Source organism: Anomalospiza imberbis, chromosome 2 (genome assembly GCF_031753505.1).
Source record: "Anomalospiza imberbis isolate Cuckoo-Finch-1a 21T00152 chromosome 2, ASM3175350v1, whole genome shotgun sequence".
NCBI classification, from domain to species: domain Eukaryota; kingdom Metazoa; phylum Chordata; class Aves; order Passeriformes; family Viduidae; genus Anomalospiza; species Anomalospiza imberbis.
In genome coordinates, this window is record NC_089682.1 from 29835329 (window position 1) to 29858138 (window position 22810).

Sequence of the window (22810 nt, forward strand, 5' to 3'; positions counted from 1 at the left end):
AATGATAGAATTAAAATTATAAGTGTGTAATTTAAATAGAAGTGTGTAATATCACATAGTAGAAAACTTAGAGTTTAAAGTTTTAGAATAAAGTAATGTATGTAAAACAAAATAAAAGTTTTAGAGCAGAAACTAATCCTTCCTCTTCACCTTCTTCTTCATGGGTTTGGGTGGCATTGTGTAATTAAATTAAAAATCCTGCATTATGAGCCACGAGTAGTTAATTAGTTAGTTATTTAGTTAAAAGTAAAAAGAATTTAAGTATAATTTCTTAATTAGACAGTTTACCCTTAAAAAACCTTGTAAAGTGAGAGGAACAGCTCCAGTTTTTAGTTTATTAAAGTACTGTAAAACTCACAGTTTATGCGACTGTAATATAAATAAAAACTAATAAACATATTAATCCAAACAAAAAACATCGTCTCATGCATTTAATTCCGACCCTAACAAAAAAGAAGTTAAAACTCCATAGTGATGCCCTTTGATATTCTGCTTCTACACAAAGCACTATCTTCTGTCAGCCTCACAGCACCATCAGTCCTCCCACAAAAACTTGGAACCCAGTATAGCATTAGGTAGATGATGCTCAGCCTGCTTGCAAAAGAGTTCTTTTTTCCAGTGTACTGATCCTGTTAACAGTAGTATTTCTTGGACTCCCTTTCCAACAAGGAATCTTGCAGATGAGATATTCAATTAGCATTATAAAACAAGGATTTGTTAACTTGAAGGCCAAATGAAGTAAGCAGAATAACAAAGAGGCTATACCACTCAGATTGCTTAATACTGACCATTGCATTTCACTCAGCTACACACAGACTGCAAGATGGCTTGAGAATAAGTGGTATGAGCTATGGAGAGTTGGTAGCCAGAAGACTGCAAGGGAAGGATTTAGAGTCCCTGAAAGTCTACTAGCTGGGACAATCAGGGCTTAGATTTACACCTGCAACACACCCATAATGCCAACAGGTTCAGTGGGCATTGAGTGACCAGCACCAGACAGGATCAACTATGATCAGGTGCAGGTGTCCCTGAGTGTGAACTGATTTACAGGTGGTTGAATTCTTGCCCTCACTGAAGGAAGGATGGAGATGCCTAGGATAAGCTTACACAGTGGTCCTTCTTTTCTGAATCCCTTTGGCATACCCAACTGTAGCAGTCTCTCATGGTATTTTCTTGGTGTTCCCACTGGAGGAGGTAACCCATTTGAAGAATTTGGGTACGTCCCACTGGACTGCATCAGAAAATTAAACTGCAGGCTTCCTCTGGAGTTCCCTTTTTTAAGTCTTTTCCTAGAAAATAAGTGTTAAAATATTCCAGAAAGGAATGCAGTGCAAAGAACATTGTATGTCCCAAAATCAGAGCAAAATGGTATAATAAATATAATAAAAATGGTGACAAAATATTAATTTATGAAAGATGGCTCACATTTACAGTTGTGTGCAGTGGCACAGTTTTCCTGGGCACTGTCACACTTCAGTCCTTCTAACTGTTTCAGAGGGAGTTATTGCTGGCTGTAGTGACAGTTGACAGCAATCAGATGATACAGAAAAGGTCTTTGACAATCATGTTACCATTCCTGAGCCTGATGTCATCCCCCTATGAAATATCTATACCAGTCTGAATAACCTCTGGGAGAAGTCCTTGAGGCTGAAATTTTCCAGCCTCTTAGTAGTTTTCACTGGCATGTGGTAACGCATGTATTTCCAGAACTTCTTGTGTGGAGCAGCAGAAATGGAAGACTTCCAGGTAATGATTGGTAAAATCCGAAGTGCTTTCTTCACTACTGGAGGCAAAGCCTCTGGCTCTTTGAAATCCTGGAACTTTATTAATACCAGTTTGATCCCTTTATCTTCCAATGCACAGTTCACCGCTGCCTGCAGTTCAAAGATGCTTGGTCCACTGACATAGGCTGGGCTCAAAATAATTATTACCCGTCTGCTTTGTTTAATAGCAGTTACAACTTCATCTGTGTATGCTGGAGAGGAAATGGTGAGAGTTACTGCATTCTGCAAAGGAGTTTTTATCTTATCAGTTCCTTTATCAACAGCTAAAACCCAGAAATAAGGAAAGGCAAGAATAGGAATGCTGAGTAATCATACAACACCTAGAAATGAGTTTGCTATTAGAGGATACCATGGCTGTTCTTATACAACTGAAGGACACAACTTTCTGCTCAGGACGTGAAGAGCACAGCTGAGACCTCAGCAGACTTCAACAGAGTCTCAAGGGACACTTGCACTTGTCTTCATCTCTCCCACAGGGCTTTCTAATTACTGAGGTAGCACTGGCTAAACTTGCTCAGAAAGTAACTACTGAAATATTTGAAGTCTTCTTTCCAGGGAAAGGATTCTGCTTGTAAAGAAATTCATGCACAAGAAGCTTTGTCTCAGCCTAGTAACTCACAGTGACCTCATTCCAAAGTATGTATGTCAGATGCAGGGACCAGACACAAAGATCAAAACATTATGAGATTTGAACATAAATTCCACTATCTAATTATACAATTTGTTGCTCTGGTGCATAAAGGTTTTATGGGGTTTTTTTTAAGTGAAACACAATTTTATAAAAACGGAATATTTTCTACCATGCCCAGGGAACTTACCTCCTCCTGGAAGAATATCTCTTTCAAGAATACATAACTTGTATCCATATTTATTTTCTAGCATATCTGGAAGAAGCTCCAGGGCAAATTTTTCCTCACTAATTAAAGCAGAGTCACTTTCAGAAGAGTTTAGTTTTGCATAGGATACAAATGCATCAAATTCCTTGCCATCTAAAATACATGAATAAATAAATAATAAGTAAATGACTATATACATTAACAAGTCTGGCTGAAGCATTCAGCTTCTTTCTTAATGCCCTGTTTCCATTTATATATGTTTAAGTAGGCACAATACAAACCTAAAATTATGACATATTCATGGATTACAGCTATTCAGTCACCAAAGACAATCTTGCTGTCTCACTGTCTTGCAAATTTTGTAGACACATGCTACCAAAGCAAACAAGCAAGCTAGAGATGTTTAGTGCAAGGTAGTTTAAAGATATAGTCCTTTCCAGGCAAAAGCTATGTTGTAGGGAATGCTTCCCAATCTTTTCTTTCATTTGCTCAAATGCTGATTTTAAAAAACTTGTCAATGGCCAATCTTATTTTAAAATATAATAAAGCTTAAAGGAAAAATGTTCTTGAATATTAGTTGCTTGCAAAAGATATGCTATTTTCATACACTGTTATGTTTGTAAACAGAGATAATTGTGTCTCTCTGTTAAGGAGCAAAGTGTAAGTCTGATCAAAATATCAGCTCAGACACCAAGTACTGACCAGTTATTGAACTTTAAGTCTCCTTAAAAGAACATTTGTACAGTGCAGATGAAACATAGATAAAGAATTTTTCTTAGCTTTGATCACTCTGGTACCAATGTCCTGAGTTAGGCGCATTCTTAACTACAAGGCAAAAGCAAATTATATCTGCTGAATAAACTTTGGACTACACTTGAGGGAGAAGGAATGTAAAACAAAATCATTTCTGGTGAAAGCAAAAGGCACAGTGGACCCAGTCCAGTTTCCCAGTTACTTGAGGACATTTAAGTTATCCTAAGACTGCCAGATTTGACAGGGGAAGTATTGGAGACAAGCGTTTTGGAATGGCAGGACATCGTCAGGCAGCCCAAATGCCATCAGACACCTATGTTCAATTAGCTGAATTGTATCACATGACAATATAATGAATAGGAACCAGAAAGAAATTCCCCTGTGTAGAGCAGGGTGCTGCTGCAGGGTGAGCTGAGAGGCTCTCTGGATTCCACCATATTGACTGCACATTCACCTTCACTGCTTGGGACCTGAGACACCCACAGCCAGCACAGAGACCTAAGTGCTGAGTGTCATGACCCATATGCCTTGGTGTTAACTCCTGACTTCTATCCCTAGATGTGAGATTAGAACCACAGGCACAAGCTAGAGTCACCAAGTTCCTACAGGATCTAGAAGAGCCCGTATGTAAAGCAAATTCAGAAAACTAACATGGATGAGCTTGGGCGGAACACTTAAATTCAGAACCTGAATATAGCAGAAGATATGTCATCAAAAGAAAACAGAGGTGTGCAGGTCTGCGATAAGACATGCACATGTCTGATCACAATATGTGATCAGACAACACATATTGCATCTCTGCTCCTGGACACACTTTCAATCACATCATTCTACTGGTGCTGAAGCTTTTGTGATAATAGTGGGAGATGATTCACTTTGCTGGTTACACACTGTCTTTTACTGAGTTATTTTTCTGCCAAGCTGAGCCAATTTGAGCCCACAAGAGTGAATCACCAGCAGTAGGCACACAGGACTAATGTCGGAATTAAAGGTGGGCCAGAGTTTACTAGATTGGTTTCGCTGAACTTCAATTCATTTATACCCTAAATTGAAGCTCCCTTGAAAACAGATTTTAAATAACAATAAATTGCACTACAAGCCAGGTATTCCTCATTTCACCCACAGAGGTCACTGCAGTCTTATTAGACCACGACCACTAACATACACATGCTTTTATAACATTACTATTACAATAGCAAGTTAAGAATAAATACAAAATAAGCACCATTAGGCCATATTTTCACATATTTGCACAGGAAAATTACAATCTGAGGAAATTTTGGTACTGTATTTAAGATGCTGAAAGTGTAGGAAATAAAGAATACCTGACTTAAGCACAGTGATGGCATACATGTTCTAAAAATGTTAGTATCAAATCTCCTGCATTATTTCTTTATACATGTGGAATAAGACAGGAGTTTTGAGATATATCTGAATTGGCTAAGGAGGCAAATTAACACCAGAGGGGTTGTGATTTCTCTCTCCATAAGGTTCTGCACAACCAAGGTTGGCTCTGCTTTGAGCAGGTGCCCAGGGTACCTTCCAATCTTGTAGGATTATTCAATTGTCTGATTCTGTGCTGAGAAGGACACAAGAGAAAAAATGATAGAAAGGAAGAAACAGCAAAATCAAGTCATAACTGCTGCTTTGCTGCTTTATGAGCAAGGCCTTTCAGACCTCAGGTGACTTGATATGCATCCATGAAGTGAGAAGGACACAATCCTGCAGGTGAGAACACATTTTCCTTGAGCAGAAAACTCTCTGGATATGCATGGTTGGTCTGCACACCCCCTATGCCCCCATGCTGCAAATGGAGCTGTGTGCACGAAGTACCTGAGAAGCAGAGGACAGGCAGGGGACAGGGGCTGTCATGGTGAAACCCAACGTTGTCTTCAACTTCAGTGCACAGGCCTTGGGAGGTCTGTGTCTGTCCTGCTGACATGCAGGGTGTGCTCTAAAGGGACTTTCCATAGGTAATTAAATCACTTTGTTACCAGATAGAGGGGAAATTTGAGTGATTTCCCAAACTGCTTTTACCAAATGCTTTAGTGCTTGTAAAAATGTTTTCCAGAAGGGCAGTTAATTTTCCAATTGTGCATGTACTTAGAGGTATCTAGATACAGTTGTTTTACACTCACATATGAGATACATTTACAAACATAAAAACAGACTCAGACATCCCTATCTCAAACTGCATCAAGATGCAAGAATTTTTAGAAAAATTTTCTCAGGCACAAACTATCAGAATTCTTTCAACACATTTTAGAAAATCATACCTTAAGTTCTTTGAAGTAGTTGTAGTGATTGCTGATACATTTTTACTCTGTCTACTATTTCAGGGGCCTGTTTTAGCTGAGGTGATGGGGCAGTGCTACTACAGAGACTTGAAAAATCAAAAGTTAATCACTTGGGTCCAAATGTCAAGTGGTTTCCAAAGATTTTAGAAAGGAAATACAAATATTTTCCAAGCATTCATTTGCCATTTGGTGGCCTTTATCATCTTCTTTCTTTCTTTTGCTTATTCTTCTGAGAAATTTTTGACTTTAAGTGAAAAATACAATAGACCCTGGAATCCTTTACTTTTTATGCCTTTACTATGTTTTTTCAAAGAATGATTTTGAAATGTTGGAGATGTTAAATTATTCCCTGCAAATGGACTGCCAAAATTCAACTTCCTACTCTAATCTTCTATGGGTAAATTAGGTTAAAGTCTAACTGAGGTTTCTGTTGGTGTCAGATATTTCTTTCACACTATCTGACTTTTTTTCTATCTGCATTCACTGAACATCTTGCAAGGTTTAATAGATTTTGTATTGGCTCAAAAAGAACAGGCTCATTAAAAGAACTTAATTAAATGAGTAATTCATATCAGATTATCCCACATGGCAAAAGGCAGTAGAAAAACTGGAGCAAATAAATATTATACAAGGTTTCTTACCTTCTGTATTTTTGTTGTGGACCATATAACTTCGATACATCAGCACTATTTCAATCCAGTGCTGGTAAATAAAGGCAGTGCACAAAACAAATGCAAATAGAGTAGAAATGGCACTGCATAGTACATATAAGAACAACACTGCAGAAAGAAAAGAGTCTATCATAACTCGAGTTTCCAAAATAATATTGACACTTAGATAAAAATTCAGTCCAGAAATGGGGACGAACCATCTTACAAAATCTTTTTTCTTGTCCCTCTGGCAAAATCTAGGGAAGTCAAGATCACATGTAAACACAAACCTTAACATAGAATTTCAGTCTACCATCAGTGACCTTTTTGGCATGGCATCTCTTTGGTGGTATGAAAAACCAATCTATGACAGAGTGCACAGAGAAAATAGTTTCTGGTACACTCAGCAATGCTGAAAATAGCTGTCACCTGAGAATGGAAAAGCTACATCAGAACAGACACAGCTGCACACAGTGCCCTTCTGGCAGCTTCCTGTTGCACTCCAGTGATGAACCTCTGCTGTGAACTATGGTTAAACACTTTAATTTCCACACTGATTCTGGTTTGGGCCTTGAAAGGCTGCCACAATCATATCAGTTATGGTAACTTCTCAGAAACAAGCACTCTAATGACTGGGAAAATAAACAGAAATATCCTACGAAAATCAGGGAATACTGTTGCTTTCAGCAGCCTCTCTGCTTCAGTTTAGTAGATTGCCTATTAATGTTCAGAGATTACACTCCTTCCTTCCAGTTACTCTCTAACTTCCACTTGGCTCACCTGCCTGCAGTAAGTCCCCAGATAGCCCTGTTCTTCTGAGGAATCCTCAAAATACTGTGGCTTTCAAGACATCTGACAAATCAGACTTTTCCCACTCAGGTTCAAGAAACTTCTGCTGCAAGCTAAAAGCCAGTGTCAATGGGGAATTAATTAGTAGCAGTAGAGTAACTTAAAATGTGTCTTCAGGGGTAAATAGTCACCAGTTTACCTCTCTTCTTTCTTTTCAGCTGGATCACAGCAGTGGCATTCCCCACTGAATTCTCAGCAAAGCATGTGAAATTGCTTCTGAGGTCCTTTTCAGTAACTTCTTTCAAAGTTGCAACGTGAAGAAGTGTGTGCCCCTTCAAACCTTTTGGATAGACACTAGAGAGGAAAAAAATGTGTATTTGCATGATACCTTTGATGTTCATTCACACAATTTCCCAATGTCTTACACACAAAAGCAGAGGAGCTTGCAACTTAATATTCATCTTGAACTTTTAATAGTAATGCAATATTCTGGTTTTGAACCTTCTCTTGGTTTAGACATGGTAAGAAAATACTAACTAACATGATAAGAAAATACTTTGATGAGCCTGAAGACTGAAAGGTTTATCCTTAATTCAGCTACTCAGCAAAATATTTACCACTTCCCTAGTTTTCAATATATAATCCCCTTTACTTCTATAAGATTACTTGTGGTTTTCTAAGATGTAAAATATTCACCTGGAAGAAATGCAGAGAAATAAAACTTCAAAAAGGAACCCCAAGAGAGAACTAGTTGGGCAAAAGACTGAGAAGCTCAGCCTAGGGGTAAAAAGCCCAAGGACATGATAGGCAAACAGAATAAGACAGAAATTAGGGACAGAAGTATAGAAAATGAAGAGGTAAGTGAGGAATCCCTTCAGGGTTGAGTGAAGGATATGGGAAACAGATCTGTATCTGCAATCACTCCAGAATACCCAGGGTTTCTGAGTTTCAGCATTCCCCTTTGAAAGCCACAAGTATAAGCATCTCTGGGTCATCCCAAAAGTCATCTCACATCATGCCACTGCAAAATGACAGTAGTCCATGGCTCTGCCTCTGCTACCTCAAGATATGTAGGAGTAAGCATAGGCAAGGATTCAACCAAAGTCTGTTGGGGATGTTTCACTAGTCTGTATTTAAAAAAATAAAAAGAAACTCAACCCATGAAAAACTAGCTAAAAAAAACCAGCTAAAAACTTGTTAACAAGAATATTCCAAATCTAAATATTCTAAAGTTAGGAAAATTTCCAGTCTATCTCATGAGTGTCTGTGATATCATAATTCTTATTTTTTCCCCATACAACTCCTATTATGAACTGGATTTTAGCAGTGACACCAGGGCCTTTTCTTCCCCCAGTGTACAGAAAGTTTACCTATAAAGTTGACTCAGGGCTGTGTGGTGAAAGACAGACTTGCCTGTGTTGCCTGTATTCTGTTGCTTGCCCAAGTTGAACACCATGTAAGTGAATGAAAACAGGAAGGAAAGGGAAGCGTAATGACTATAGCGGTTGTCCTCATCTCACAGGAAACCTTTCCCCTACATGTTTCTTCTCTGCAGGGTCTGGTTAATTCTCACCAGGGAGGAGTCTCAAAATTCAGTGTCCTGAAATTCAGTGCTGCAAGCCCTCAGACCTGGTCTGTAACACCCCGATGTCTGAGACACACAAACTCCCTTCAATGTCCACAGTACTGTTTTGCTGATCTGATTCATTCCCCACTCAGAGACAGCTTCCAAAGGCAGATTGTGTGAATTGCTAGCAAGGCACAACAGAGACTGTGCTTTCAAGAACACTTGAAAACATGAACACTTGAAAACAACTGATGTGGGAACAGGCAAGCAGGAACCCTTCGTGATGAAACCATCTATGAGCTAAAGATTTAAGAGCTAAGATTATGCAGAGTTTGAGTTCTTGATTTTATGGCCATCAATTTTTTCTTCTGTATGTGAAGGTCACATGCCTGTCACTTGCTTGTGGACATATGCATTACTGGGTGAAAGTAAAGAGCCTTCTAAAGTTTTTTTAGTAAAATGTATTCAGTAAGGTTGTTATAGAAGGACTTCTACAGTTGCTTGTGGTGGTAGTAACCAGACTACTAGGGGGGATGGGGGAGGAGGTTCTTACGTTGTTGCCTGATTCAATTTCTCATTTACTTTCTCTTCGTTGTTTCTTTTCCACATTACTCTCATTGGAGAAACTGTTTCAAACCCAAACTGTACACGACATTCCAATTCAAGTGGCTTGCCTGGAAAAAATGAACACAGAAAAACCATGCCTGTAGAATATTAATCTCTTAAATAGCCTAGAAAGCAAAGCTGGTTTGCTTTATCAAGACCTATCATTATTTATTTAAATATTTTTCATTTGCTCATTTTCATTTGCTTCTAGAGGAGGAATTGAAACTTACCAACTTCTACTTCGAGGATCACAACACCACTGGGATACAAAAGGTTTGGTGGATGAATAGTGTTTTTTGCTGCAATTAACAAGAATATCATTAAGTATAAAGTTATTGGCAGTGCAGAAAACCAAAAAAATAACTTAAAATTTAATTTTTACAAGATTTAGGTGGAATTTAGACACCTAAGTCCAACAGGAGGACAACAAAACTTGCATAGCTACTCAAACACCTGCTATCTCATTTACACTGAGGCGCTGTCCTCTTACATGAGCTGAGAAGCTCAGCAACTAGTCTGCACTTTAAATTATTTAGGATTAAAAAATTAGGAACCGCCCCCTTGCAAAACCCCCTGAAGGGTGCAATCCTTATACTAGTTCCCTGCCAAACCTCTTTTCATGCCCAGTAAGCACAAACAGAGCACATGCACACCCCATTCACAAGCACAGATATTTGTACCAAAATAGCCATGTTGTTTTCAAAACTCAGGCTGCCACAGGGCACAGATAATGACACCCACGAGTTGTACAACAAAACCCACAGCTCTGATATTCTAGGAAAGTCACATACTGCAGGAAATGGTGCCTCATAACATCTTTTTGGTTTTGGTTTTGGTTTTCTTTTTTTTTTTCTGGGTCACAGCAGAGAAATATATCACAGAATCACAGAACAAGCTGAGTTGGAAGGGACCCACAGGATCGAGTTCAGCATCCAGCCCTGCACAGAACCATCCCCAAGAGTCACACCCTGTGCCTCAGAGTGTTGCTCAAACACTCCTTGAATTCTGTCAGGCTTGGTGCTCTGACCACTTTCCTGGGAAGCCTACTCCCCAACCACCCTCTGGGTGAAAAACCTTTTTCTAATATCCATCCTAAACCTCTCCTGACACAACTTCAGGCCATTCCCTCAGGTCCTGTCACTGGTCACCGCAGAGAAGAGATCAGTGCCTGTCCCTTCTCTTCCCCTCACATGGAAGAGCTCCACTGGAAGAGGGTCTCACCTCAGTCTGCAAGGTTATAGGGTAGGATGCATATGGTGCCTTTTAAGTGTTTTTCTGACTCCTCTAGAAAGTGAGGGGGAAGAACTGAGAAGAGCAATGTGTTAGCTCAAATACAGTCAGATCAGAATAAAAGCAGAGCTAGTCCAAGCCTGCCTGAAGAATATTGTGGGAATAAAGCCAGAAGGAAGAGTGAAAGAGCAAGAGGTATTTTAAGCCACCACACAGAGCTCTCACAGGTTGGTAAGACATGGTTTCCTGTCCTGATGGGATGGATACATTTTTCCCTTGAACTCTTAGAACCAAATTCTTAAAATACCTGAGGAAAGAAGGATCACCTATTTCAGAAAATATCCTCATTAAAAAATATCCATGAAGTTTCAAAGGAGTGTTTCTTCACTAGACCATAGAACCAGGTTGCCTCACTTGACACATTTCTTTTGCTCCCTAAATCTTGATCTCCCTTTCACAGAGTGGTCTACCTTCCACTAGGATGCTGAGGAATAGTCCTGTGCTGTTTTCATACAGAAACAACTGTACTGCATCCATACACTTCAAGACATAGAAAAGATTTATACTTTCCTACAGGACCTAGTGCTATTACTATTGGATGTTCTAGTTGGTGTCCCAAGATGTCCTCAGAATACTTGGAAGAGGATTTGAATGATCCTGTAGCTAATTCAATTTACGGGTTTTTCAGAACATGAGCCTGAACAAAAGACAGAAATAAACATAATAAAGAAAATATACTTTACTTCAGGTACTTTATTCTGGGTTATTATATTACTCACCAGTGACTTCTACTGTTACTGCTGTTCTCACTGTCCATTTGATAGTGCTGTCAGACAGAGTGTAATCACACACATATATCCCAGCATCTTTGTCATATGTTGGATTCAAGTAGATTTCATTCTGCTTAAGCTTTAGGCTTGGTCTGCTTTTCCTGTATTTTATCTGATGACCATCCTAATTAAAACAATGTATAAGAATTAAAGGGATTTTTTTCTTGCTGTTGTTGCTGTTACTAAATTATATTTTGATATATTTGGACAGGATTTTCATAGCAGAAGGGCTAAACCAAAGGTTTTCCACTGAAGCCCAAAAAGGAATGTGTTAGGAGCTTGAGGACATTTTTCAGTTATACTAAAAAATATGTGAAAAACCTTGATTAAAAAAAAAAATTAAATTTATGGTTGATGCAAAAATATAGAATCACAAAGCTAATATAAATTAAACTCCTATTACTAAAGAGCAACAAAAAGGACCACTTTTTTGATGTAGGTATTTTTTCTTTTGTAAAGAAATAATTTTGAAAACATTTTCAAGTTTTTTTATGAGAAGTAAACCATGAGTTTGGATGGTCTGAGGTTGAGAACACTGTCACTGCTTTTAGACGCATGAAAATGGTCTATTTTTGAAAAGCGCCCTTATTTTTCAGCTTATTATACTCATATTCCACCAAAAGAATCAAGAATTTTCCTTAAATCAAGTTCCTGAAAAAATCCAGTAACGCAAATGTGAAGATGCTCCTTTACTTCAGTGGGTTTCAGATCAAGGTGTAGATAAAGATAAACCTCATTTAAAATTTTAAAGCAAATGCAGAATAACTTTGACTAGATCATAATTCTATTTGATAGAATAAAATAATATAAATAATACCAGGCAGGAAAATGCACAATTGCAAATTTTAGTCATTTTCCTTTGCTCATTTATACAGGTTTGTATGCTATATTACCATCCTTCCAAACACTAAGTCAGTAGTGGTTCAGTGGAATAGTGTTTCATTTAAAACAGGACTCTTGCAAAGAAGAATTTGAAACATTATTCTTAAAATAATTTGTGTCTAACCAAGGCAGTTTTTCTTTGGTATATTGAATATTTTCAACATTTGAAATGTCAAAACAAAACTTAAAATGTTGCATTTCAATCATGTCAATTTTGTAAAAGCCTATTTTAATTCTCAGTTTCTTCGATTTCTTAGCTGAAAAGCAAGCATTTCTTGGCTTCTGTTTCGTATAATAATGTTTTGGGAGTGGCAAATTTCTTCAAAACTCTTCCTTAAATACTTGGTATATATCAGTCCAAGATTCTGCTTCTGGGTTGAATTTCTTTGCCATTGCCTGCCAAAGAAGAGTTCAAGAACTATGGCACATGGACATTAACTAGACCTGAAGCTTCACCTCCACTCAGCGGTTTCCGGTACTCAATAGACTGACTCTTACCTTGTACCATTTCACATCTGGCTTTTTTATGTGGCTGTAGCATTTTGTCCCAGGACAGGTTATTGAATTCCCATTGCCAGCAAGCAGATATAGAATATTTGTGTCATAACCTGAACATTTTGCTGCCGCCTTTGTTTGAACATCCAAAACAATTTTGAGACATGGGATTTTTCCCCTGAGTGATGTAAAAAAAAAAAAAAAAAGAAGTAAAACACTTAATACACAAACCAAACCAATAATTCTCCTATAGAAATAGAAATAGAAACCTTATGCTCTTTTACTCCATTACTTTTTTGCTCCATTACTTACCATATCCTACAGATGTACACTCCAGAAGCACTGTCCCTTACTGGTTTAAACCAAAGTGCGTCCCCTTGGAAAGTCAGGTTTGAGCTTTCCTTGATGTCCTTCAGTGTCTCTTTATCTTTCTGATGCCAGAACCATTTCACCTTATGCTGATTTAGAAGTGAGTTGTTATAAATGTTGGTAGCATCTCTATCTGGTAGAGCACATTGTAGAACAAACTCCTCACCATTAATTGCACGATACCATATTTGAGGTTCAACATGGGAACATCCTGAAAAGCAGGACAGTAAGATATCAGTACCATCTGAAAAAAGGCAGAGTCATGGTGAAAAAAATTAAAAATAAAAATTAGGAACAAAAATAGAACCTTACCTTTCTTGTGTTTAATATTTCTTTATGTGATCAGCACATGGACTAATAAAAATAGGTTTTCTTAAATATGTAATTTGCCAATATTCTTGAAAATGTATTCAAAGGTTCCAAAGGTTTCTTAGGCCTTTTTTCAGAAGCTAAATGTGAAGAGTTTTTGTGATGTGTAGACTTTTGCATGTGTGCTAACCTGTTAAACCTCAGCTCTGTAGAAAAGCAGATGCAGCTCTTCTTGATCTCGCCATATTAATGGAGAAGGGACTGGCATAAGCCTGAGGAAGCAGAACCTGCCCACCACATGCCCTATTTAAGGTATGATTGACAAACATTATTGTCTCACTGCTTTTAAATATTTACCCTCCTATGTTTCAGCAACTGTCTCTAAAATTACACTTTTTTTTTAATTCTGAAAGATGTGGTCAGCCATCCTAATGCCCATCCTGCCAGTTAGGCTGTTGTGACCTTTAAAAGTATGGCAGGATTTCACCCCAGCAGAAGGGAGGTAATGAAATCTGTTCCTCACCTGCCCATCTGGGAGAATCTTTACAGTTTCATTTTCTCTCTGCGCACTAAATTGGATCAAGCTCCTCTAGATATATTGTGTGTGTGGAAGGCTTTGATAAATCACTCTCTTTCTGCTTTTGTCTTCCTTGTCCCCAGTCCCTGCCTCATTAGACCAGATACTGGAGACCTAAGTCACAGAGGCAATTAATTTTCTTTCATTTAGGCCTCAGAGACTCTCCTTTACATTTATCCTTTTCATTGAGAAACTGATTTTTGAGTCAAATTTAGGGTAGCTTGTATACTTCAGAAGCTTGCAGAAAGGCTATTTGTCTGACACAAGCATCGACATGTGCAAAAGCAAGGAAAACTCCTTTTCTAAGTTTTCAGAAACCACCACAAACACCAAATATTACTGGAGCAGATTCTTACCTGGCAAATTAATCTCTCTAACTTCTACCCCACTGACAAATAGTGTTAATATCCAGCACAAAGTTAGCATTATTTTCTTCATCAATGTTGGCTGATATTCAGAGACATTTTCTTTAAGAATCATCTTGCTTTCTGTAAAAGAGGAAAATAGCGTGGATTTTTTTTTTTGTAAATAAGAGTCCAATAAAATAGCATATTTCATTGTGTACCTCTGTAAAACTTTGCAAACATTATTTTCTGCATATTGTGTTTTTTAAAAATGGGGTTTGCAGCACTTTTCCTTCTCACACTATTTCACTGAAATACAGGATGCATAATACTCAAGAATATGCAACAGTCTCTCTAAATACACCTTGCATAGAATTGCTTAGAGATGAATTTCCAAGTCATACCTACAACAATGCAGAACTCCACCTCTGGAGTGGAAATGCAGATCCTTCCCCCTTTGATAGGAGCATGTTCTCTAAGATGAGCGGTAAGATATCAAATATCGTCAGCCTTCAGATAATGATGCCTATCAGCAACAGACTGAGACAGGCATCAATGGCACCAAAAATCCATGGAGTGCTGTTGTAGCTTGAAGGTCAACAGGCCCAGATTGGATTCCTTTGGGATTAAACCAAATCTGAAAATGTGCTGCAGCTGCAAATGGCATTGAGCCCATGTTACTGGAGAACCACACAGGAGTAAAGCCCTCAAAGCATGTCCTATATGGGCACATGTCTTTGGTTCTCTCTTTCACCCAAGAGACGTGCTCCTAGTGGGCTTTGTTACCAGCCAAAATGGGCATACTTAGGATGTCTATTAGTGCCAGCAGAGCAACCTAAAACCCCTTCTCCTCCACCATGGTGTGTCTGTGTGTACAGCATCAGGCCTTACTTTTGTACTACAATGCTGTGCTGCACTGCTTGAACAGCTGTGGCAGAGCTCTGCTGAGAAGGGTAACACCCACACCAGCATAAGGGACCAGCTCTGTGGGCTGCCCTCTGTAAACTGAGACTGGGAACACCCAGGGGATTTGGAAAAGGTTCACAAAGCACTCACATGCATCCAGACTCCTATATGACAGTACCCTGTACAAGGTGAAACCCCAAACCATATTGTTATGTTTTCCCTCTTCTGCTAAGAAGTCTGAGCTGCATCCCATAGCCTTCTTATCCTCAGGCTGCCCAGTGTGCATATTCAACAGCCGTGGCTTAATCTGGGTATTTAGTAAGGACGTACCCAATGCCTGTGACTGACACGTCTGCAGTGTCTGCTCCAGGAGTAAAGGCACAGTGCCTGGTTCAGGAGCAAAGTACTTTCCTGCTGTTCCATTTGCACAGCTGTGCATTGTGCAACAGAGCCCTCAAGGAATTTTTTTCTTTCCTTTGGCCACAGTGTGACTCTGCATTTGCAATGCTGCCAGAGAGGCACTGAGTCAGCCCAAGGGAAAAGCAGAGATGTTGGGCAAAGGCTAGTCCCTTGTCTGTTGGTACCTCATGCAAATCAGACACTACTCATACGGCTTAGCATCAACAGAGCATCCAGTGCGCACTGAGCTAGAGAGAGAGGTGATGAGAACTCCCACGCTGCACTTTTCCAGGCAGCTGTTTTGTGTAGAGGGGAGAACTTTTAGTCACCATTCTCTTCAGAATGTCTCTATTCCTTGCAAGTGAATGGAATGATCTATTTTTTATGCTCAGAGGCCACAGGAAGTAAGTTAACTCATTTGTCTCACCCCATCCTGGTGCTTTGTTACAGGTTGGCTGCCAACTATCATCACCCCACATATTTTTTTAAAATCATCCTGAAACTCCAAGTCTCTATGTATGTCTCAATAAAGTGAGCTTGCTACCAGCACTGGGAAAAAGCCCTCCATAAGTTTGTCCAACCTTTTTATCCACTGAAAAAAAGATCAACAGATCCTGACTCTCAAATCTGGGTTTATGACACCTGTGAAGACCTTGCTCAAGGCATTCACTGAGGCTGCATCTCTAGCCATATTAATTCTGTATAAAACCAAGGATGGTGTTTTGAGTTATGTCATCCAACAGCCCACATGGCAAAGGCATGCTGGTGCCAGTAGCAATCAAGATCCAAGGACCTTTTGTGTGGTTCAGTGCTGTAGTCCCTTGAGCAGGTGAGCAGGTGTTGCTGTTGTCAAAAGCAGAGGAGCAAGCACTGATCTCTTCATTCTCATGACCAGCGACATGACTTGAGGAGACAGCATGAAGCTGTGTCAGGGGAAGTTCATGTTGGATATGAGGAAATTTTTCCTTACCCAGAGGGTGGCTGGGCACTGGAACAGGTTCCCCAGGGAAGTGGTCACAGCACCAAGCCTGACAGAGTTCAAGAAGTTTTCAGACAACACTCTCAGGCACATGGTGTGATTCTTGGGGTGTCCTGTGTAGGGCCAGGAGTTGGACTCAATGATCCTGATGGGTCCCTTCCAACTCATATTATTCTATGATTTTATTATCTATTTCTCTGTCCTCTGCACTCCACTATCCCTTGACCCCAGGTAAATGGTCCTGTCTCTCTCCTGTGACAGCTCTGATCCTTCCTGGTGACTCATTAAGCCACCTGTGACTCTGTTAAGACACCAGAAACTATTTGAAGAGTGCCTGACCTGGCACAAGATAAGCAGTGGAAGTGTTTACTTCTCATTTGTGAGTAACTGGGGATATACAGGCCACATGTAGTGAAACTGCATGAAGTGACTGTTCACAAGGCATTTAATAATGCCAGTGATGTATAATCTCTTTGTTCTGCAATTTGCTGCCATACTAATGATACCTTCTTTAAGCTCCAAAAGGTCACCAGGTCACCACAAATGGGAAAGAAGTTCTAAAGGGAAGGTTGACTAATGAATGTTACACCTTTGGTTAGCAATCTTTTCAATTTTTCTGTTGTCTTTAGCTAGGCATGGGAAAATACACCACTACCATTTTGGGGATTTTTTTTTTTGTTTTGGCTTTGAGTTTTTTGGTTTTTTTTTTTTTTTTTTTTTTTTTTTTTTTTTTTTTTTTTGCTATCTGATAACATTTTTATTAGAGAATCTTGTAATCTTTGCATTTTTATAGTGTTTAAAAAGTATGGTAGGATGTGAAATTAATAATTGTCATCTTGCAAGTGTGCTTGACAAGAACAGGGAAATTCACAGCAGAAGCAGACAGCAATCATCATTCAGGTGCATTTGCACTGCAGGTGGACTTGGGTGATTTGGTGACTCGGTTTACTCAAGGACTGATTTATCTTTATCAGTATCTACCAGAGAAAGAAAGGACTCTACTCCACACAACTTGCTATCAAAAGTCTTTCCACCTTCTCCTGCCATGTACACAGCCATATCATCATATCCTTAGTCTAGGGATTTAGGGTGTTATTTAATTGGAAAGTATTGTATATACAAAGGAAATTAATGTGATCTTCACATAATTTCTTGTGCTAAAAGAATGCAAGTGAAAAATAGGAATTGTATTATATGGCCTATATTTCAACTCCTAAAGGACTGTTAGAAGAAATGAGTAAATTTCTATATCATAGAGTTTCCACAGTATCATAGAATAAGCTGAGTTGGAAGGGACCTATAAGGATCACCGAATCCAACTCCCAGCCCTTTTTGATCTCTGTCAGGCTTGGTGCTGTGACCACTTCCCTGGGGAGCCCATTTCAATGTCCAGCCACCCTCTGGGTTAAGAACCTTTTTTTAAGATGCAGCCCGAAACTTCCCCTGAGACAACTTCAGGCCACTTCCCCAGATCCTGTCACTGGTCACCACAGAGATCAGTTGTACACTCTGATTAGGTCTCCTTGCAGCCTCTTCTTCTTCATCTTCTTACGTAAAATATAAGCAAAAAAATCAAAATCAGTTTCTTGAGAGCTGTGCCAAGTTTCAGGATATCTCTGAAGTCTAGTAAAGAGTGGCATACCACAATCCTACCATAACACAATTCTGATTCTGATGAAAATCACTTCACCATCAAAGCTATCAATTCCTGTGTCTTGTATTCAATGGAAGGGCAAGCATAATCTGATTCTAGGACTAAGATTAGTAATAGCCACACAGCAGATGAAAAAAGTGTTACCATGTCTACAAAATAGAAAAGGATATTTAATGAAGCTACTTACTAAGACACTACTGTTTGCCTGACCAAGCAGTTAAAGCCAATTTACTTTGAAATGCACATTCAAAGGCAATAAAATGAACTCACCTTCAAGTAGACCGAGTAGGGAGAGCTAAAATCTGAAGCTAATACATATAATTAAAAAAAAATATATCTCAAGATCTTACTTGCACATCCTACACAACATGGTAAGAATTGTGGTTAATTCTAGCTGTGCACTGTGTTGAGTCTGTTTCCGTTACAGGAATTTCCTCTACCTCACTGTCATCATCCCTTCCTTTCTTAGTTTAGTTGCATTATGCTGAAAATTTATGGGTCGCTTTCTTGTAAAACAGAACAGGGGAAACACCTCCTAGTAAGAGATCAAAGCCTCTTGGGTTCTAAAATCTTCTATTTGCATTGTGTGCAAAATTGTGTTGGATTTTTTTAGCTTGCTTCATTTAAGAAGGGTAATGTTTCCTTTTTTTTCTTTTTCCATATGCTGCTTTTAAACAGTTCACAAAAATCTGTACAATCTGAGATCTACAAGATTATTCCAATACACAATAATATTCACAGTAAGAATTGAGTTCTTCTTACCATTAATGTCCCCAGCTACCTTCCACACCCACTGTAAGTGGGAGCTATATGGGGGCACTGTTATCACCTATCTGTGTCCCCCTAGCTCAGCCTCACTAGTTAGCCAAACACAGCCTTGGCAGAGAGGGAAGACAAGCCCTGATGAATTTGAGCCTTCTGTGACTTGCCCCTCTTGGACCTGCTAGGAAGGCAGAGCACTTCAACATACATAGTCCCACACAGTCCAGCCCCTCTTTCAGGCTTCCTGCTTGGATGTAAAACCCATAAAAGACTGACTGCAGAGTGACCCAAACTACATAAAAGCATGTGAGAGCACTTTGCCATCAATTCAGATCCCAATGATCCCTATTCCAATATAGGATATGGAAATATTTGTCCATCAGTTTGCAACAGACTTATTTCAAGAACAGTAGGACTTGTTTTTCTTTTCTTGTGTGAAGTTCTCTATCTTTATTGCATATTGGGTCAATCACTCTATTGGCACAAGAAGGTTAGAAAGATTGTTTGTCTCAAAGCAGGGGATTTCAATGTTGCCTCTGTTTATGCACATTCCTTTAAGCAATGACCAATATTAATGCTTGATTCTGCTGGGTTCTGAGCATTTGGAGATAAAGGATTTGCATTCTCAGCTTCCACATCATTTTTAGTTCTCTGCTTATTCCAGACCTGAGCCCACTGTTGATCAACATTGGTGATTCTCTCCTAATCTGTAGTTAATGTTTTGCCCTATTTCAAAATACATGTTTGATTTATAAATTAAAAAGGCTCCAATTTATCTCTAGAAATTTCAGTATAAAGAATTAAGCTTTTGAAGGTGTCCTGACAGACTAGAAAAAAAATGCACTTTTGTTCCCTCTTCACTTAAAGGAATTACAGAGTGCAACACAGCTGAATTCAAAGCCCTTCTTCTTTCATACTCAGATTATCAGAAAAAAAATGGTTCTTTCATTGAGATGCATCTTAAAGACATAAATATACTTCATTAATTTTAAGTATAAATTGTTATAGTGTCCAAGTAATAAGGCTTACCACAATCAAAAATCAAGCATAACAGTCCAACAATTATATCAGAAATACATTTTAGAAATACAACAGAAGCACCAGTCACATAGAGCTTTGAAAGCCATTCTAACAGAAGTCTGAGTAATATATCATACTGGTTACCACACTGGATGAAAAGCTTGTATTTAGTACCAAATATTTGGCTAAGCCTCTTCTTCAATTCACCCTTTTGTCTTCTGCAAAAATAATATAGACATTAAAAAAGCAGCCTCACACATTTGCACTTCCAAGGTTCATATTTATCTGTGACTGCAAGGCAAAGTGAATTAAGAAGAGGGTAAAGGACCACTCCAGAATATCCTCCCTGCTTCCCCTCTCTCCCCACCCTCTCTTGCCTTTTACTCACTTACCCTTCCACTCTGCTAACATTTAGCACATTTTATGCTATATCTCCAGAAAATTTTACCTCTCCACCTCTGTGGAAAGTCAAGTTTGAGGGCTTTATCTTACTTTGTCTATCTCACTTCTGCTCAAGTGAGGAAAGTGTACCGTCTCAATGTGTATGCAGTGTAGTCTTACAGTGCTGAGAGGATTAGATTTTTTTTACTATTCTGGTACTATTCTGGCTTGACACATTTACACATCACCTCCTCCTCTGCCCAGCTATGGTTAACACCTAGTGGGTAAGAAACTTTCCACTCCGATTATCTTCTACACTGAGTCAGTGGTGCTGGTTCTGCTGTTGCAGGAGGTGTCTGAACAATATCTAAACATGAACCTCTGTCCATTTTGTACTAGTTTATGTACCTTGTGAAATAACATACAGTCACAGGTGGTTTCTGGAACTTGTGGGTGATTGTGAAATAAAGGAAGTTGGTGTTACTTACCATCAATTTGCTGCACTACAGTGAATTCTGCCTTGGGCATCAGAGACTAACATATCTAGAGCCACAGAGGTACTTTGAATATACTAATAACTGAATAGCCACGTGGCAACAGAGAAACAGCAAAGCAAATTCTTACCATGCAAACCTTTCAAAACTTTTAACTCTCACAATTCTTAGCAGTTAATTAGAAAAGACTGTCTAGCACCTCAAATTGCATGACAATTCCTTATTACCTTCCATGATAGTCCAGCCTGCTTACTGCAAGCCAAGAAACATAAACCTGACAGAGATGACCACTGCTGAATTTTTCGTTTTCTTTCAGAAACTTACTGTACTTCGGCTTAAAAGTAGGTCAGAGTAGCTTCTCCTTTACTCTCACAGGAGACCTTACTCTTATAATGGCTTTAATGCCCATTATACATTTATTCAAGGACATGCCCTTGTATGCATATCATTCATTAGGTTGAACAGCTCTTATTTCTAGTGCTTTTCTTTTCCTGTATGCTTTTGGTAAAAATGCTCCTATTCCTTTCCCTGGCCATTTTTCCAACCTAGCAATTAAACTCTTCTAGGATCCCTTTTCATGGTTTCCCTGCTGATCCTCAATGGCTCCACCTCACAGGTCTCAAGATCTTGTTTCACTGGATGCGATTCATTATTTGTCTTTCCTTCATCATGCTGGAAGCTGGAGACACTCCTGAGATTGTCACAAGTTTTCATTTCCAGTGTATGAGTTCCTTCCTTGTAGATAAATTTTTGCTGCTGGTCCAAAAAGCCAGTATCTTCCTTATGTAGTACATAGATAAATATGCTTAATGTACAGCTTATCAACCCAATATGCACAAAGAGTGACATTGCTATCACAGCCAAGAGATATTTACTTTCAAGTCTCCTGAAAGAGGAGGTCTTGTAATGAGGTCTCATTATGAAGTCCTCAAGAGATCTTTTTGCTAGTGATATTCAGATAATTCCTAGTATTTACTGCCTGCTCTTCAAGACTAGACACAGTTACTTCCGCATTTGCCCAACTGTTTCTAAAAAGTTGGGTTTGTACAGCATTACAAGTAGTTTTGAAACCTCTTATGGAACAGCATTCCTTCACCTTAGTCAAAACCCCTAAAACAGCTACAATTTTCCAGCAATGAATAGAAAAGGGTTTTGTAACATTATAGTAGAATGAGGTCTCCAGTACACCACTGAAATTGGCTTAGTTATGGTAGTGCTTGAAATCAATACTGCAATAACCCATAAATCTATTTTATTGTCTTTAAGAAATACCTTAAGGCATCAATGTACTGAACTCTATTATTTCTGTATTTATTAGGTTACAAGCAAAAAGTATATTACACTGGACTGTCTTGCTGAATTACACACTATTTCTCACCCGAAGAGGCCAGATGGGAGATCAAACAATAAGAGACAAAACCCTGTGATGACTTTTTTATATATTTAGCTGACAAAACAAACAAACAAACAATACTATCGTGACCTATTTGCAGCTGCTTTCACTGAAATTCAGAAAATTTGGATTGCTGAACTACAGGAAGCTGTAAGTTGTGGATACTGCAGAAAGCTTGGTAACTGCTGCTTCACCCAGACACCCAATCTAATTCTACTTCAGAAAATTATTTCCCAAAAATGCAATCACATTTTCTTTTTCAAAATATTGATTGCTTTTCAAGTACATCACAAGCATCTCGTTAGGAAAGGCAATGTTTCAAACATTCTTAAAGTCTGCAAGCCAGACCATAGTTTTCCCTAAAAATAAAGCAACTTTTTTTTTTTTTTTTTTTACTTTCTCTGAGAAATCAAGATAGAAAAGGACAACTTCAATATAAAGCCACAGTTCTAGAGTAACCTTCCAGGCCAGAAACACACATCTATCGTCATAACTGTTAATCTC

General features: G+C 38.8%; 1 protein-coding gene across 2 annotated transcripts; it reads right to left on the reverse strand.

Annotated features, from left to right (window-relative positions):
- Positions 1–450: 450 nt before the first annotated feature.
- Positions 451–20719, reverse strand: IL18RAP (interleukin 18 receptor accessory protein). Of its 2 annotated transcripts, none has more exons than XM_068180331.1 (11): positions 20531–20719; positions 14331–14462; positions 13032–13299; positions 12723–12897; positions 11292–11466; positions 9513–9581; positions 9230–9350; positions 7309–7463; positions 6312–6449; positions 2603–2773; positions 451–1975 (listed from the first exon to the last, which is right to left on the reverse strand). In XM_068180331.1, exons 2-11 carry the CDS (start codon positions 14452–14454, stop codon positions 1608–1610), a joined length of 1764 nt encoding a protein of 587 aa, XP_068036432.1. In that variant the 5' UTR covers positions 14455–14462; positions 20531–20719; the 3' UTR covers positions 451–1607. The 2 variants fall into 2 exon arrangements, with proteins under 2 accessions (XP_068036432.1, XP_068036433.1); XM_068180332.1 differs by lacking the exon at positions 20531–20719 and adding an exon at positions 19019–19185.
- Positions 20720–22810: the final 2091 nt, after the last annotated feature.